Source organism: Plecotus auritus (genome assembly GCF_963455305.1).
Source record: "Plecotus auritus genome assembly, chromosome: 7".
Lineage (NCBI taxonomy): Eukaryota > Metazoa > Chordata > Mammalia > Chiroptera > Vespertilionidae > Plecotus > Plecotus auritus.
Window position 1 is genome coordinate 164,493,165 of NC_137774.1, and position 19,762 is coordinate 164,512,926.

General features: G+C 39.9%; 1 protein-coding gene across 7 annotated transcripts in view; it reads left to right on the plus strand.

Annotated features, from left to right (window-relative positions):
* Window positions 1-19,762, plus strand: part of CTNND2 (catenin delta 2) — an 804,920-nt gene that overhangs the window by 582,198 nt on the left and 202,960 nt on the right. For all 7 annotated transcript variants that reach the window (XM_080680431.1, XM_080680434.1, XM_080680433.1 and 4 more), the window contains one exon: window positions 8,135-8,267. In XM_080680431.1, the coding sequence (XP_080536557.1) occupies window positions 8,135-8,267 (133 nt within the window). The remainder of the gene's footprint in view (window positions 1-8,134; window positions 8,268-19,762) is intronic.

Sequence of the window (19,762 nt, forward strand, 5' to 3'; positions counted from 1 at the left end):
GCTCCATGCCTTGTGGCCAATTGAAAGAGAACAGTAGCCTAGGCAGTTGGGAGCTGGCCCGGCAGCCACAGCCAAGTCTTGGTGTTCTTCTTTTAAGCATAAACAGCTTCATAAACTAGCAACATCACACAAGGTATCTCATTTTGATGATGATGGATCAAGACAAAACCAAGATCCGTCCATAATTATGCCTGAACACAGGCAAAACATGAACATTGTCTGAATGATAGAACTGGTGAAAATAACCACGTGTCCTGGCTTAACTGCAATGACTTCTGTTTCTTCACTATGTTTAAACCTTGCTCTATTCTTCCCTCCTTTGAGATAAGGTAGAGGGGGAATGAATGGTTATGGAGGGGATAAAGAAGAAAATATATACATATATGTATTTTTTAAAAAGAATCTTTAAGATACTCAGTGAATTTCCTCCACATCCTGGTAACAACCAATCCAGAACAAAGCCCTGCTCCCTTGAATCTGCCCAAAAGCACTTAACACAAGCCCTAATTCTAGTCTATTGTAACATCATCTTATAGAAATACCTCACAGTTCCCATGGTGTGGGTTCTTTTTTCTTGTTAGAAGAAATAAGTCTAGCTTTTTTCAACCACAGATGGGATCCTGCTGGTCCTGGCTGGCTGATACTGGCTTGGGTAGCAACTTGTTTTTTGAAGTATACTCTTCCTGAATACCACCCTCTACACCACGTGACCCTATGTCCATTAAGAAATTACTGCATAAAAGAATAAGTGTTCTCTTCCTTCAGCAAACCCAAGATAGGAACTGAAGTCTGAAACTAGAGGCTGGATGCATGCAGAACAGACTGATGATGAGATACCTTGGCTTAATGTAACTTTGAATAAGCATTGAACCTACACAGCTGACCACCAGATTCCATGCACTGGCTTACTTTTGATATTGGTCAAGTCACTAACCTGTTAAACCTGACTTCCCACTCTACACAATAAGCATGGGAAATGCTGGGTGAGGTGCCTTTCCATTCTGCAATGTAAAGAAAATCAGATAAAATGCATGTTAAAAATATCTTTAGACACTTTTCTCACATGGTGCCTTTCTAGACCATATTTTGTTATATTTTACTAAGACTTCCTTTAAAAGAAGTATCTCTGGTCAGTGTTGTCTGAAATCAATTTAGTTGTGATTCTTTGGCGAACTAAGATGACAGAGATGAAACCATGTATCCAGAACATGCTCAAGACATTTGTAGGACTAAAATCACTAAGTGATTGCTAGCCAAGACTGGACTATAGTTAGCAATCAGCCCTCACAACTTACAGTGTAAAGACACCACAATAGGAGTGTGGGACGGGTTCTCACTTCCAGAAACATGGAGCCCAGCATGGGATCTTAAGAGACGGCTGTTCTTGCATTTAGAATGTATCTACTATATAATTGCGACCTCTCTCCGAAGTTCAGAATGTTTTCAGAAACAGAATCATTAAAAGCACTATTTTTTCACAGAGAACTGTCAAGTGATACAGTTATCTAATTTATAAGAAAATGTGCTGTAGTCTGTGATCTATACACAGTATATTTCCAGTCCATTATTTAACATTAAGTTCCTTTTTATGTACATAATGTGTGTGTATATATATACACACACACACACATGCACACACTGAAACCTTTGAGGGTGATCAGGCCCTTTTTTCAAATTCTTTATCTAATCCTGAGCCAAAATCCTGATCTTCTTCTGATATTGACAAGTGAACACTGTTGCTTAAACAGGTTTGAATCATGCATCCCTAACCCGGATCTTGACCACCAAATAGCCTTCCCTCTTGCTCCCAGTAAAGGTTCACAAGTTCAGGTGATTTTCTAAGAAGACTTATGGGCAGTTAATTTTAAAATAGGTATATAGTCATAGAATATAAACATTTTCCATATATATATGGATAAAGTTTGTGGGTAATAAGTTGTTGGGTTTTTTTTCCCCTCTGTGCTTTTGTCAGCAAACAGAGCCTGTTAGAATTTCCAGGGCAACTAAATTCTTACATGTATGAAATTGGTTTTTTGTTGTGGAGTATATTTTTACTGAAAGAGTCTAGTTGCATCAGTTAATAAATAAATAGTATTTTAAAGTTAATTGGTACTGAATAGGTATTATAATACAATTGATAATATTCTTTGTAATTTAATGGCCTTTTAGAATATTTCCGTCTTAAATAGAAGCAGAAATTCACTGGTACTTAAACTACATGTGACTGAAAATGATAAATAATAGCATAAATTTTGGCTAATCATTTCACATTATTTTCCCTCTCAACTCCTAATAAATTGAAGTCAGAGAAGTCCATTGCTTGACTGAGATTAATTTAAACTACCCAGTACCCATAATAGTTTAGAAATAACCAATTTCTCATTATTTCACTATTTCTCTCCACTTCAGCAGAAAACTTGCTAGTTGAAATTATTCCTTCTTATTCTGAAATAATAGAGGCCGGTCCCCAAAACAGGGTCCTAGTCTGACCAAGCCACCCACTGGCCCCAGGTTGGGCCTAAGAGATGAGGTAAAGCTTTGGGTGGGGAGCAAGTGGAGGATGCCTATCAGAGGGATGCACTGAGCACCTCTTTCCCACACATTCATAGGCAACCCATGGGAAATCCTACTGGCTCTGCCTTCAGAATGCATTCAGACGCCCTTGCTTCTCAGCGCCCTCTGCTGGACCACCACCATTCTTCCTGCTCTGGTCGTCTCACCTGTCTGACATGCCAAGCACACTCCTGCCTCTGGGTCCTGTTACTGCTCTGCCTTTCTGAAACATTCCCTCTACCTGGCACTACCTTTAGGTCTCTGCTCCAAGCTCACCTTCTCAGTGAGGTCTTTCAGCCCCCATACTACAAGCACCCTTACAGTCGGCTTTCTCTCCCTTTCTCTCTCTCTCTCAGTATTGCCTGTGTCGACCATACTTTATTCTTCTCATCATACTTGTGTTAGTTTCCTGTGGCTGCTGTGACAAAGTACAATAAATTTCTTTTGTATTAATTTAAATTTCTGTTGTATTAAATTTAAAGTTCTATGACTTACTACAACAGAAATTTATTCTCTAAGTTCAGGAGATCAGAAGACCAAATCCAGGAATCAGCCTAGTTCATTCCCTCCAGAGGCCCTGACAGAGAAACCACCCTATGCCTGTCTCCTTGCTTCTGGTGATGGTCAGCAATTCTTGGTATCCCTTGGCTTGTAGGGCATCATTCCAATCTCTGCCTCCACCTGCACATGCCTTCTTCTCTCTGTGTCTCTGTGTCCTTTTCTATCTCTTATGCAGACACCCTCATTGGATTTTAGACCCACCCTAATCCAGCAAGGTCTTGTCCCAGTTCTTAATTACATGTGCAGAGACCTTGTCTCCAATAAGGTAACATGCTGAGGTTTCATGTGAACATGAATTTCTGGGGGACATGATTTAACCCAATAAACCTCCTATCACTATCTGATGAATCATAGATTTTGCTCTTTTAAAAATGAATTGACAGTTACCATTAGAAACTAAGTTCCCAGAGGACAGGAACCTTTGCTCTGTTCATTGTTGTGTCCCCAGTGGCTAGACATCCAGTGGTCGTTCAGTGAACACTGGCTGGAGGAGTGAGTGTTTCAGGGGACATTGGCTGGATGCCTAAGATGAAGCAGGCGTCCAGGCAGCCTGTGGGAACAAGGCCAGAAGTAAAGGCTATGGGGCCTTCCTGAAATAATCTGAAGGTCAAAGAAGTTGGAGTGCTAGGTAGATAAACAAGAGGAAGTCAGAGAAAATTAATAGAGGAATCTGCCAGATAATCAAAAGTCCTAGATAGAGAGGACCCCTAGAGGCATGGTTTGGAGATAGTGTCTCCTGGAATATCTTAAGCAACTCCCTCCTCCTCCTTCCCCTTTGGGCTGGTCTCTTTCAGGCTAAAAAGGGTCATATCCTGGGGTCAGATGGGCCTCTGCATTTGTTTGCTGATAATAACACAAAGTTGATGATTTAAAACACACACATTTATTCTCTTGTAATCTGAAGTCTGGCTTATTGGACCATAATTATGGTGTCAGGGCTAGGCTGCCTCCAGAGATTCTGGGTGAGGGAGGGCGGGGAATCCTTTTCCTTGTCTTTTCCAGCCTCTAGAGCTGCATTCCTTGCATTCCATGGCTCTTGAGCCCTTCCTCCCCCTTCACAGCATCTTATTTTCAGTGTTTTGTTGCCTTTTTATTCTGTGCAAAATGTATTTTGACCTATAAGGTCACAGGATCTAGAAATTAGGACCTGGATATCGTTGGAAGCCATCATTCAGTTTGCCATAATATCCTAACCAGCGACCTGCCACAGATACCTGGATAGGCTTAGAGTCGCAGATTCTTTCCTCCTGATTTCCTAGTGCACGAAGCGGTGGCCATTCTGTCTTTTCCTTTAACAGGAACTGCCCCTTCTCTCCTATATTCATTTATCTCCTGTTGGCAGGGCTATTAGTAAGGAAAGAGACAAACAAAACAAATTAAGCAAATATGCTGACCTTATGCTCATCATATTTTAATTTTCCTTTTTGTGCTTGATATCTGATTTCTGTTTTATCATATCATCATAGATGGTTTGCCGGAGTTGCTTCATTTTTTTTGTAAGAAGGGAGGGTGTGATTTGTAATCCAGATTTCAGATGAGAAGAGGAGGGCGCTGCCAGCGGGGTGGTCCCCAGGAACTGAGCCCACCTCCAGAGAGCAAGGTGGCTGCTCCATCAGGAAACAGGTCTAGAAGGCATGGTTGAATGAACCAATGCTTATGATGTGGTTTTGGGAGTTACATCTTCTCAAAATATTAAATGTGGAGAAAGCCATTTCTTTCTAAAGTCTATAGCAATTGAGCTTTCTTTTTAGACAATCATAATTCTAGTGTGACTGTTTATATAAACACACAGGATGTTTTTAAACAGGATTAACCATATAGGGAGGCTTTTTGTTTTGGTTGTAGAATCTCTACAAATGAGGATTAAGACATTAATGCTTCCACATGTTTATCATTGGATAGGTTCTCCTTGTTCAACAAGAATGAAAATATCTCCATTTTGTCATCACAAAAGATCCACTATCATTTTTATGACCACTCCATGTAAATCACCCCTCCCACTCCCACTCACTCAGCCCTATCAACAAAACCAAATCAAAGGCAAAACACGCCACCTCATGGCCCTGGGTGTAAAAATTAAAGCCAGTATGGTCTTTAAAACTTTTAGTTAGAGTTCAAAAGTTTAGAAATGATTGAGATTTTCATATGTAAGTAATGTCCTTACAGCACTGCCCCCAGTGGAAATGACTGAGGTATCCATCAACGTGAGCATTATCCCTCTGCCCTAAAGCTTTGCCCAAAATCACATTTTGGATCCTGAAGTCTCTGGTTGTCCTGGGCTCTCTTCAGTGCAGAAGTGAATGTGATATAATGTTGTGACAGTACATCAACTCTTTTGTGTCGGTGCCAGCATGTAACAGTCACGAATTTCAAACTGTTTGCTATTTAGCTCTGTGCTGAGCACGTTGTAGTTTTAACAACCCAGACAGTCCCTATAAGAGTGAGGATTTAGTCACAATATTGTTGGTCTGTGTGACAAGTTTTAATGGAGAAAAGGTTACATTTGCATATTCTCTAGTTCCATTAACATTTCTAAAGTGAAGCCCAGTCAGGAATGAGATATGAGTTTGGCATCTTTAGGAAATCTTAGGTGGTTCTCATTTCTTATTCTTTTCTTCTGCATCTAGTTACATTTAATACTTGACATTTCTTGAGGGCCCACTCTATGTGCCAGATAGTGCTCTAAGGGGCTCATGTATATTATTTCTAATCATCCCAACAATACTCCCAGGTAGGGATCATTATCTTAATATGACAGATAGACCCAATGCATGTGTATTCCGAGAAAACCTCACATTCCATCCCATAGAGATTCTGCAACAAAAGAGACTTCTGAGTTTTTGAATTGCTAAGACCTTCCTTATCCAAATAGTATTTTTTTAAAATCCTTACGCCATAATGGATTTGACATTCTTTTATTGTTGACACTATTAGAGATGTCCCCCAGTTTGCCATCCTTTAGCCAGTCCAGTCCCGTCTCTGCGCCCCCCCTCCCCGCCCCCCGCTGCCTTCACCACTCTGTTATCTGTGTTCAGGATAGCCTTTCTTTCTACCTGTGATGCAGGCGCTTGGGTCCTTCCTTTGATTCTTTGGAGTATCCATCTGTTCTGTGTGTGTGTGTGTGTGTGTGTGTGTATACATTCACACAATGCATTTTCATGCATGTAAGCAGGGAGTCCCTAAGACTGTTACCCTCGAGATCTTGCTCCAAAGGTGTTCTTGATATATGCCATGTAAGCCTAATAGAACCATTACCATCTGGTTAATAAAACAGGCTGAAATGAATTCTTTACCAATCACTTCCCAATGGCACAAGCCTACCTGAATTCATCCTGGCCATCTAGTGTCTTTACATGGCACTTCTCATTTTAATTTACAGGTATTCTGTAGATATTTTTTTAAAGTGTACAAGAATATAATTTTAGGAGGCTGCTCTTAAATGAAGAGGGACTGTGCTATCTTGATGTTGCAGAAGTGGTTTAGAGTCATGCGGCAAAAGGAAATTAAATTAAAAAGAAAAATAGGCTTCCTGTGTTTTAATCCATAATTGTTCTCCACTGTGATCACATAGCCAAGAAAACGTCAATAGTTTGTCCATTATCAGCAATCATTTAATTATGTTTTGTAGCAAATGCATTACTGTATCATACATGTCCTTTTGAAAATGTGTGTGCGTGCCTAAGATTTTAGGTAAATTTATTTATGCTCACTGCATATTAAATTGAATGTTTTATCTTTCCAATAAAAATAAACTAAGCCAGTTCAAAAGGACTCCTATTCCATAGTGTCTTCAGTAGCTGTAAGAGAAACACCAATGTGTTCCAAGATTTGCTGGACAACCTGTCCCAGTTGTGATAAAGGAAAGATAAAGAGAACAGGTTAGAATCTTCGAGGAAACTTTTAACCTCTGTCTGCTCCTTCCTCTCTCTCATTTTTCATGAGTCTTATTCTCGGATGACTGCCCTGACCTGGCATCAGCAGGATGTACGCTTTTGAGCTGTTTCTCCAGGAGTAGAGTGGTTGTTGCAGAGCCTTCTCGTTTCTCTTCCTCCCCATCCTTCAGATAAATAGGACACTTTTGTGGCTCCTGGGGTCAAGTTTTTATCTGTGGTCTCAGAGGTTGCTTTTTTATTTCTCTGTTTAAAAAAAAAAAAATTGGCTTCCTGTTGGATGAATAGAATCCAAATAGTTGGCCCTCTTAACTTGATATTATAATTGGTTGAACTGACTTCAGAAAAATATTTGTTTAATTGTGCAATCAACCTTATGTTTTAGAATTGATTTAAATATCTTAGGGCATTTTTCTTAAAATTACATAAACAACCAGCTTCTTGGAGTATCTAAGATATAAAAAGAAGAATACAGGACAACAATATACAGTGCATTAAATGTCTTAACATTGTATGACTAATCTCAGCTATTTAAATAAATAATTTCCTTCTTGTTGACACACATTTATTCTCATAGAATTGTTTTAAAGAAGAGGTAATAGCAATAATGATAACCATAAAAATAACGATGACATTAACTGCTATTATAACACTGTGGATTGTATCCATTCAGTTATATTTCTTCTTCTCTGATAATTTTGCTAAACACTGTACTGGAACCAGACTGGTGAAATACTATATTAGAAAATAAATGTGACCTTGTAAATTATCCTTTTAAGCCCAAATTTAAAAGGTATATATTAATAAAATCAGATGCTATTTTAAGTCATTTTTTTCACAATCTTCATACACAGGTAACTTTAGTTGATACATCTATGGTAGTGTATGTAGACACACACGTGAGATAGTATATGTGTAAAATGGTATATATATATATATATATATATATATATATATATATATATATATATATATCAAACCATTTATTTAAGGAAGTCTTCTTAAGTGGGTTCATGTGTAAGGAAACCAGAACAATTGTTTGTGAAATATTCCCATAACTGTAAAGGTAACTGAGTGTGGACAGTGTGGCAGGATTCCTCGCTCATGTTCTCCTGCTTCCTTCTGTTCAGAGAATTTGGATGGAGAGACCCGGAGCTGCCTGAAGTGATTCAGATGTTGCAGCACCAGTTTCCTTCGGTCCAGTCCAATGCTGCAGCCTATTTACAGCACCTCTGCTTTGGAGACAATAAAATTAAAGCCGAGGTAAGTGCTACTGGATTCTCCAATGACCAGTGCCAGGTGCATCATCAGTGAGGTTTTCAGAATAATATTACAACAGGAAAGAAAGAAAGAAAAGTAAAACTTGAAAATGTTGATCCATTTAAACGAATGAAACATAGCACTTTCCATTTAATTAATTGGCGTGTCTGCCATTCACGCTTCTGTTTTAATAAAGGAACACTGGGGAGTAGAGGAGCAAGGATACATGTGTTAGTGTTAAGAAAGGTAAGATTGTCAACCGCTGTACTTTGGGTGTGATTTGCCTTTCTCTTCCCAATTCCATCTCTGGAGTTGTTTCTGCCTTTAAATCCTACAAAAATACAAAGCATCCTATGTTGGCTCCTCAATTTTCAACAAGATTACTACACTCAATCTATGTTATCATCTGTCCTCCCTGGGAAACTCATTAAGAGGATGGGAACTTCAGGCAATAAACCAGCTTTGTGTTATAACCAAGAATTCTGAGTTATTCACAAAAGTACCAGCAGATATAATACACATATGTGTTCCATTAAAGAGACTAATGTCTGTGGCCATCATATAAACAATTGTTAGCACGCTTTGTAATTCAGAAATACGTTAAAGTGTATAAATTATGGTGTGTGATATTTCAGGAAAATTATGGTGGTCAGCACAGCTAACCCTAATTTTTTAGACGAGGGGCAAGCATTTGCATATAAGCAGCTGAGTAATCATTTAAAATAAAGATTTTATAAGTTATGAATGTAATTGCTTGCATCCATAGCATGTAAGCAATTTTTAGGATGAGTCTAAATTAGTTTAAGAGAGGAAAGAAATTTGAAGACAGAATTGCAATTTATTATAGGTTTTGCTTGCTTGCATTGGATATATATAGCCTAGCAGCTTTTCATTTTTTTTCTGTCTCTTCCCCTGGGACTCAAAGGACTTGATCCATGCTCATTCTTATCAGGACAGTCAGATTTGTGGAATAAATACAGAGCAGTGGTTCTCAACCAGGTGCGTTATCGCCCAAGGGACATTTGACATCAAGAGACATTTTTTATAGTCACCATTGGAGAGGGTTGTGGTGGTGCCATTAGCATCTCAGCCAGGGATGCTGCAAGGCATCCACAATACACAGGACAGCACCCACCACGGAGAATTATCCAGATCCCATAGCCAGCAGTACCAAAGTTGAGATAAAGAAAAATAGTATCCACCTAAGAATTGTAAGATAAGTTTAAAATGTCAAAACATGCCACCTATTAAACTGTCCTATAAGTAAATTAAGCTTATGTGTGCCAACTGGAAATCATCTTAATCTTTCTCTGTTTTTAATTTTTAAAAAATGGCCATTCAAAATGAAGGACAGATTTCTACTTAAGGGGCCACATACCATCATTTTTTGAAGAATACAACTTTGAGGGTCTCTCTAAGGGTCACGAAAGTATTTCATTCCATTGTGGGTATAAAGTTAGTTCAGGAGTGTGTGTTACCCCCACTAAAGCAACATGCCCTCCATCTTGAAATTTGGTCTCATGTCAAGACTAATGACAGGACACACATACCACAAGGATGAGTTACTCACATAATGAGGCTTAATGGGGTGAGCAGCATGGCTCCCAAGCAGGACCTATTAGGCTTCTGAGAGGAAGAAAGGAGGCTAGCTCAGGATTTCGTGGTAGTTATTAGGGGTGGGAGTGAGCAGAGTGACGTTCCCACATGTGGACAGGGACTTGCAGAGTATGAAGTCCCTGCTGATGCTGCAGGAGAAAATACCGAGCTCTCTTATCAGCCTGCTCAGATATGGACAGAGGGGCAGAGGGAGAGTGAGGCTGAAAAGCTGTCAGAAGCGAAACATCAAAAATTGGAGTCCAACTCTATTACAAGGAGTCATGCTGTCGGGCAATACAGACATCATGGCCTGGGGAGTTCACAGTCACTGGTCTGACTGGCTCGGCTGTATGATCCATGGACTGGCCTTGAAGCCTGTCAGTGGCAATGAAGCCTGGCAGCTGGCTGTGAACTTGGGTAGCCACAGCAGAAGCACCCCAGGGCCCTACAGTGGACAAGAGGCGGTGCAATGAAGCAGTGACCAACACACACATCAGTGTCAACAGATGCATCTTCCGATGGCACTTCCCTGCTCACCAGCTGTGTCTCCTGGAACAAGCAGCCTCAAATCCAAGTTCACTGGACCAGTAAGAAAACTTAGGGACAGGGTTTTGGTCTGCTGATTTATGGAAGTGAATTCTCAGCTTTGTTTTTATATGATCGGACATAATTTTGAACAAAACTGAATTTCTAGGTTTCGTTATGTGAAAAATATACAAAGTTCTGTAATAAGGAATGAGAAAGATATGATTTATGACCTTGCAAGCCTCTTTTTTTAGTCTTTAAAAGAGAGCTGCTGATACCTCCATTGTAGAGTCTTTGTAGGGACTAAGTAACTTAATGTATGCAAACTGACAGACTCCAAACACTGCCAGGACCTCATGATAATGTTTCCTGGGACCTGGGAGTCTGGGATGAGAATAAAGAAAAGAGTGGTGTAGGCTGATACCAAGTTGACAAAGTGAGATGGAAGTTAATAAATTCCAAAGGAACAGGAAAAGTGTAAAGGGCCTAAGTAAAATACAAAATAAGTCATCTGGAGTTTCCCTTTCTCCTTCAGTCACATAAAGAGTGCACATGTGTTCACATGTGTGCCCATGTACACACATGCACACACAGAGAGATGTGTAATTTTGCATAGACCTATTCTGTTCTCTTATCCTAACTCAGGGCCCAAATCATTAGTAATAGTCCTCTCTTTGTGACAGATGACTGCCAGTCATGTTTTCATACACAGGCATTGATTTTTGTAATTACCTGTTGTCCAAATACTAATCTTGCAGGCACTAGCCTTTTCAAATTTACTCAGTCTTCTAGTCTTTCTATTGCATTTTATTCTATTGATTTAGCTCTTCAGTCTACATTTCATTATTGGTATTGACTTTGCTCACACAATGGATAAGCCATTGAGCAAAAAGCAGGATTAAATCTCCTATATGTGGAGGGTCATAAATCATGTCTTTCTCATTCCTTATTACAGTACTTTGAACAGTTTTCACATAATGAAGCCTAGACATTCAGTTTTGTTCAAAATGATTCCATATCTAATGAAAACAGAGCTGAGAACCCACTTCTATAAATCAGCAGAACAAGTTTTCCTGCAGGTCTGGTGAACTTGGATTTGAGGCAATCATCAGGGAGGTGGGACTGAGAGAGAGGACCCAGTGTGGTCAGTTCGGAACCACCTGTGACTAAGGTAGAGACTGCAATCCACTGGCTGCCCTGACTCAGTCAGGTTAGAATACTCAGTTATACATACTTTGAAGATCAGCGAGTGTCCAAAAATTGGGATAGGATGGCATAATGCAAACTGGAGATCCCAGCCAGACTAAGATGAGAAAAAAAGCAGTTGAGGAAAAATTGAAACAAGTAGGGAAGGAAGAAGCAGAAGGAGAAGGTCTGGATCATTCCCACCAATGCACCAAGTTTGTGCCGTGCATTTTCATGAGCTAATGAATATCGGATGTGTCGATGGGTCTTCCTACTAATTTCAAAGGCAGAGCCACGATTGGATGGATGTCAATAATGTTAGAACTATGTCTGCCATATTCTATCTTCAGAATTGTTGGGGCTGTCACAATAAATTGAGCTGCAGATAATCTGGAGAGTTATTAACATGAAACCTTGCTCATGTGTCTGTACTATAGGCATTTTTAAGAAGATGCCTAAACCTTGATAACTTCTTAGTATTTTCCCACAAGTCTTTCTTCATTCTCTCTGGGAACTCTTCCTCAATTATGAATTTTAAGGACATCCCATGGGTTTGGGGATAATACAAGGTGCCTGTTATGGGTTGTAATGGTTTGAGTTGATTTATGCTCCTCCCTCTTTCATCTCCCCTCATTTCTTCTCATGCACACATTAGAGCAGGTGTGCTGATAGGCACCCATAGTCACACCTGGACAGTCGTACATAAACGAGAGCATATATGTCTGTGTATATACTACATGGTGACATTCAAGGTGATTTGTGACATAGGGGTTAAAAAAAAGTATTTGCCCATTTTGAAATGACAAAAATGGATTATTTTTAGTATTCAAAAGTTTTATATATTTTTATTTATGTTATTATAAATTTAAAAATTCAGTTCAATTAGAGTTTTAAATTAATACAATGAAAATGTTAAACTTAAAATTTTAAATAGTTTCAACATGTATATTTTAAACATAAGACCGTCCACTTAACATGCCTTTTTAAAAAACACTCAAACTTTCTTATGTGATGTGACACGTGGGAAGGACTGAGCTATGTTTACTTCTGTGTGATGGAAATGTCTGGTGACCACCACTGATGAAGATTTAATTTACTTTTTTAACCTGACTTCCTCTTTTTACAGGAAAAAATTAGCTTCATCTATCAAATATGCAACCAAAATGTTCCAAGTGTTTGAAGGTCTTATACAGTAAACTTATGAAGTTTGAAGATGAGAACAATTTATGTAGGAAACCAATGCTAATTTTATCTTCCTAACTCCTAACAAACCTCTTATTAATTGCCTTACCCTCCTACTTCCAACAAAGCACTTTTTTGTTTTTAAATAAATTGAATTTTTGTTCTAGTGGGAAAAAGAGTTTTGTGTTTAGTAGGGGAATCAAATATTAAGAATGTATAGAGCCTATCTTAAGGAATCTACAACCACCTGGACAGACAGTGGGTAAACAGGACACTATCACATCAGGTGTTCAGCCCCTTGGTAGGGCAGGTCCCCAGCCTGTGACAGTGCTTACCACAGCTCCAAACCCAGCCTCGTGGAGTCAGAGAGAGCTTCCCGCTTCCTCTAGTGATTAAGACACAAAATTTTAAATTAGAAGTTTCCAGAATAATATAGCTAATCTATACTCACTTAGAATTGACAGAAGAGGGCTCAGATTTAAGGGTATAGATCCCTTGGAGTGTGTGCATGTGTGTGTGTGTGCGCGCGTGTGCACGCACGCATTTCCATATACTTTCAATATATTTGTACCATTTACACATTTTTTCCTAGATAGGCATTATCTTTTTTGATGATGTTAACTAAAACATAGAAATTAACTTCTGTGTATAAAAATATGCACTCCTTCTCCTCCTGTCCCCATCCCCCACCCCTTTTTAGAATATTCCATAAGCAAAAAAAAATTCAGACTTGTTCCTGTCTACTACACTTAAAGTGCTTCGTAATTTTTATTTTATTCTTGGTTCTTTCCACCTCATATAGTTCAAGAGAAGATGCCATCCATCTTTTCAGCTGATTACCTTTGAGCCATTTCTTCTCTTTCCTTCATCATAAATTGTTCAGTAGTTTTTGCAGAGGAGTCTGTGTCAGTTACTAGATGTCAGTAGACAGTACACTGTCACGCTTACAGCACTGGCTCTGGAGCCAGGCTCTCTGCCTTTGAACTCTACTCCTTTCCAACACTGTGATCTTGGGCAAGTTTCTATACCTCTCTGATCCTCAGTTTCCCAGACTGTGAAATGGCAAGAGAATTCACATAACTTCAGGGAGAACACACATAAACTGCCAGCCAGCATGAGAGGTTAAGAAATGTGGGTTATGGTCAGTATATGTTGCAAATGTAAATTAAGGAAATCTCTTCCTAATAGTTCAGTGTAAAACCAATCTCATAGTGTTGTAGACAGAATGTCTGTCTGTATTCTTCTTTACTTGTACTGTTCATCATTCACATTTTGAAATCTATTATCAGCTGTAGGATGCACTGGAAGCACACATTGTGTGTGGCTCCGTTGAAACAAGTAGAATCTAAGAATCATTCATGCATGCAACATACAAGGGCACGTAAATATGTCCAAATGCTTAATTCACTGATATCATGGGAATGTGGAATTAATACATATATTCATTCAACGATATTCACTGAGCAGCCCAAAAGTTTCAGGCACTGATGATACAGCTGTGTACAATAGACCCAGATGACTAGACAAGTGAAGACCTATATCTATCATATGTCAGATGGTGTTAGTGGCCCTGAAGGAAACCCAGCACAGTAATGGGGGTAGAGAGTGATGGGGGTGGGGACCCACTGCTATTCTACATAAGGTGGGTCAGGAGAGTCATCTCTGGGAAACAGTATTTGAGCAGAGCTGGAAGGCAATGACAGAGAACCGCAGACTGAGTTCTCGGAAGAGGCGTGTTCCCATGCACAGAGCAAACGAACAAGCGGGAAGCAGGGGTGAGCTTGTCTGTGCTCCAGGAGTCTGTTAGTTTCCTGGGGCTGCTGTAACGAAGTACCACACACACTAGGTGCTCAAAACAACAGACATTCACTCTCCCAAGGTTCTGGGGGCCAGAAGTCCAAGACCGTTATCAGCAGGGTCACGCTCCCCCTAGACTCTGGTAGAATGCTAGAATGCTTCCCTGCCTCTTCCTGGCTTCTGGTGTGGCCCTCAGACCTTGGCTTGAAGACATGTCACTGCTGCAGTCTCCTGCTTTGTTTTCTTGGCACATTTCTGAATGAGATTGCCAATGTCATATTTTTGAAAAGACCTATACCTGAGGAACTAATCCCTCCTTCAGGGGTATAATCCCAGTTTACATCCATCCTAAACTTCTTTAGCTGGCATTTCCAATCACTTCCTTTCCTCCAGTCTCCAGAGATGCCAGAAAACCCCTGGCCTAATAGAGACTGTTTGCATCCTTAAAAAAAATGCAAGACTTAAAATTCCTGTTAGACCCTAGCAGGGGTCCTCAAACTACGGCCCGCGGGCCCTATGCGTCCCGCCGAGGACATTTATCCGGCCCGCTGGGTGCCGCTGCCTGTCCTGCTTAGCAGCCGACTCGTCCCGGGCCCGCAGTGTGCAAAGGAATTTGTTCATAGTTTTTCTTTTTAAACTATAGTCTGGCCCTCCAACGGTCTGAGGGACAGTGAACTGGCCCCCTGTTTAAAAAGTTTGAGGACCCCTGCAGATTGTCAGAAAACATTGACTTAAGAAAGGAACTACCTAAAAACTCCGATCAAATGCAGGGATTTGCTCAATAACTCTCTAAATTTGGTTCATCCAGAGGTGTCTACTAGATGCATGATCAGGATATCTCCGAATCTGTCTCCCCCTGCCTTTTTCCTTCTGATGCTGCATCCTGTTCTATAGAGAAATCATAGCCCCAACCTGTGATTCCTTATCAGAATGATGGACAAGGAACACTGTTGGAAGACTGCCTTCCTTCAACCTAGTTTATAGGAAGGTTAATGTTAACAGTACAAAAACCAGTATGCCAAAGTGCATCTCCACAGTTGTTCAGGTTGTATTCTTTTGAATGATCATTTGAGAAGATACTTATAGTAGTCATTCATTACTTGTATAGACAGTCAGCCATCCAGTGTGCAACCTGGATGTCAAGAAGACTTTTACTGACTTTTCTCACTGCATGTATCTGAAAAGACAATCATGTAACACTGACTGGTGGTCATTGTCCAATAGGCTAGCCATTGAATCAAGAAAATGGGTATCAAGAAGCTGTCTGTCCTTGGCACTGCTTTAGGGGGAGCAGATGTTGAAATGAGAATGCCTTGGCCCTACCAGACTTCAGTTTGATCAGGTATGGAGGTACATCTCAGCCAGCAGCCAGAGAATAAGCTGGTGGTTAAAGCAGGAGGTGATGGACTATGTGGCTAGGAGATCTAAATGCCACTCAGATAACCCAGGATAAAAATTCATTTTAAGTTATTCTGGTTAGCAGCCTTAATTCCATCTGCAACCTTAATCTCCTATGCCATATAACATACAGGTTTGGGGATCAGTGCATGGACATTTTTGGTGTGGGGTGGCAGCATTAATCTGCCTACGGTTCTCAACTTTTCTAATGCTGCAACCCTTTAATACAGTTCCTCATGTTGTGCTGATCCCCAACCATCTGCAGCTTAAACTCTATAGCAGCGGTTCCTCATGTTTTGGTGACCCCCAACCATCTGCAGCTTAGGCTCTACAGCAGCGATTCTCAACCTGTGGGTCGCCTAAGACCATCGGAAAACACAGATATTTACATTACGATTCATAACAGTAGCAAAATTACAGTTATGAAGTAGCAACGAAAATAATTTTATGGTTGGGGGTCACCACAACATGAGGAACTGTATTAAAGGGTCGCGGCATTAGAAAGTTTGAGAACCACTGTAGGAACACAGATTCTCACTCAGCACTTAGGAACCCTGGGAAGCACACCTCTGACTGAAGGATGCCTCATGCCTCTCGCTCTGTGGGGCTGCAGATAGGATTCTGGAATTGTCCCACTAACAGACCATTTTCCCCTTGACGTAGTTGGCTTTATAACATCAGGTTGCTCCATCTTGAGGACCACATGGTCTCAAAAGTTGATTCATTAATCGTATGCCGGGCAAGTGCCAATTATGGTTATTAAAATCCCCTTTTGAAAATTTCAAAGCAAATCATGATTTTCAGGAAATCATGATTAGCTTTGAAAGTTCCTCACCCCTGTAAGCATGGATATCTATATTAACAAATATTGCATAATGTTTTGTATGTCTCAGAGTTTCCAAAGCTAAAGTTTTCTCCCTTTCTGCTAGTCCTCCAGGCTCTAGATTTAATTTTTCTGCAATAAACACCCTAAAAAATGAATCAATAGATGATCATTTGTCTTGCAATTTAGATTTTTTTCCTTTTAATGTCTTAAACCCTGAAGGGCAATAGCAGAATATGAAAATTGTGAATTATGAATAATCTTCCTTATTGTTCTTACTTCTCTGTCCCTTTACCATTTAGCCCAGCTCACCTAATGGAAATTGGGTGTTCAACCATGAGCCGGGGCACTATACTAGTTCCCATGCTTTATATGTTTTTTGCATTAAGGAAAAACAAGACATCTGCATATCTATAATTAGCTAATAGATTCAGCATTGGCTCCTGTAAACAAGATGCAGGTGTGTGTACTGCAGAACCATTTTGTATGGAGTATTGGCTTTTCCTTGTGGGAAAAATCACTCTCCCTTCATGAAATGAAGAGATGAAACTATAAGAAAAACATTTTTATTATGTGCATAGTGTTTGCTGCGCCAGTATCACTGTGTTCACCATTTTATAATACTCTAAGCTTCTAAGATATCTTCTTAGGCACCAGAATTCTTTCTTCTTAAGTACTAATTTGCTTGGCATTAGACATTTCTCCTGCAGGGTGGACTGTAAACATTGGTTTGATTTCAAAATTTCAAAGTTTGTAGTCAAAACTGCATTGTCAGAAAATAATGTGGAGTACCTGCTGTGAGCCAGCTACTCCCCTCGGTGCTGGGGATTCAGCATTGAAAAAAAAATGAAGCAAGATCCCTGCCCTTCCTGCAGTTACCTCGCTCTGGGTGGGCGTGGGCAGAAAACCAGTATGAATGTGAAATATATCAGGTGGTAAATGGGAGCAAAGGCAGGATCTAGAGAAAGGGAGGTGGACTGAGAGTGGAGGGGAAGCGGGCGGGGTGGACATGTTATTTTTGATGGTAAATCAGGTTGGGTGGACACCTGAGTGATGGAAAGGAAGCCACTCAGAGGAGGCCAGGGTAGCACGTTGGCTGCTCAGGATCTTCCAGGAGCTCAGGGGAGTTGGAGCCAAAAATAAGTAAGAGAGAACGATGAGCAATGGAGACAGAGAAAAGACAAGGGCAGGTCACACAGGACCAAAGACCAATGTTAATGACCTTCTGATGATGATGGGGATTATTTGAGGATTTTGAACAGAAACCACCTGATCTGATTATATATGCTTTAAGAAACAAAAACAAAAAAATTACTTTTGAAAAAATAGGTTTTTATTGACTTTCAGAGAGAAAGGAAGGAAGGAGAGAGAAATATCAACATCGATTGTCTGCCTCCTGCACGCCCCCTACTGGGGATTGAGCCTGAAACCCAGGCATGTGCCTTGACTGGGAATCAAACCATGACCTCCTGGTTCATGGGTCGACGCTCAACCATTGAGCCATAGCAGCCAGCAGAAAAGAATATTCTTACTACAGTGTATGCAGGATTTAAAAACAAAACAAAATTCTTCCCTGAATCCCTGCTTCATTATTAGTCCTCTGCATTGACCAGCCTACTAAAAACAGAGTGTAACCGTTGCCTTTCTTCTAAGCTGAAAAAAAAACTTTATTCAATAACACAATAACTTATTTGAAAATTCTTACAAAATTAAAAATGCAAACCAGGACATTTATGTATCAAGTATTTTTTAAAGGCATAATTAGAACATCAATAAATAATTCAGAAAATAAGGAAACTTGATTTTTTTTTGCCTGGATTTTATATGTTGAAGATATTTTAAAAGAGTTTATTAATAAACTGTGCTGGGAGCTAACATCTGACAGTGGAGTAAAATCAGAGCATTTGTGATTTATAATTGGGGCTCCAGTCCTCCAATCTGTTTCACTCCAGGACTGAGGAACTTTGAACAGAAGTTATTAATTTAAAGAAATCATCTTCTCAGACTCTGTGACTATTTTAATTATTGGAAGGTAGACTACCTAAAGGACAGGTCCTTTGAACCCACAAGGGATGGGTTATAAGAAAAAAAATCATACTACGAAATTTAAATTGGAGAAACAGAATGAATAAATGAAGGAACAGAATGAATCCTATTTCAGTGGAGGAAGGGGAAGGAGACATTTCTGAATTACTTTCTATTTGAAAGATGTTAACACTTATACACATTTATTATGTATTAATATATTGTGACACTACAGTATATATATATATATATATATATATACATAACATTATAGACATGTGGATCTGGCACCACCATCTTACTAAACTTACTAGGACAGTTGTTATGCCATCAGAATCTCTGGGCTAACTGTTTATCATGATGATGAAGTCTAGAATCAAGCCCCCTTTCCCACTGAGATGACACGTGACCTAGGTGCACTCATTGCACTTGATGGGATTTCTTAGAACATAATTTTTATTATCTCAGAGGTCAGGGATGCACTCAACAAGTTTGTATTTTTATTATACCAAGTTCCAAATGTATAAATGTTCTACTTGGGCTGATGGACAAAACAAAGAGTGAACAGTTTCATAGAATAACTCACATTTCAAGATGCTGTGCTGCAGACAGCCCTGGTAACAGCTTGCTTTGTGTTCAAGATAAACATGTGAGAGAATAGGGTTGACATGTTCCAGTTTGGGGATTCTCAAAAGAGCTGATCACAGGGGTTGAATTCACTGGATGTCTGGGCCCTCCAGGAGCCTGAATGGAGAAGCTCATGACTTTCCCTTTGCTCAGTCTCTGGATGCCCTGCAGAGGGGGCATCCAGATGAGGACAGAGTTAACTGGGAATCATAAGGTGGTCTTCTCCAGTCACCTCGCTGGGCCTCAGAGCACAGAGCTGTCAGAATAAGAAAATCAAAGTTAATTTAAACAAATGATTGAGAGATGTGGGAAACCCATGCATATTGAACTATTCATAAAT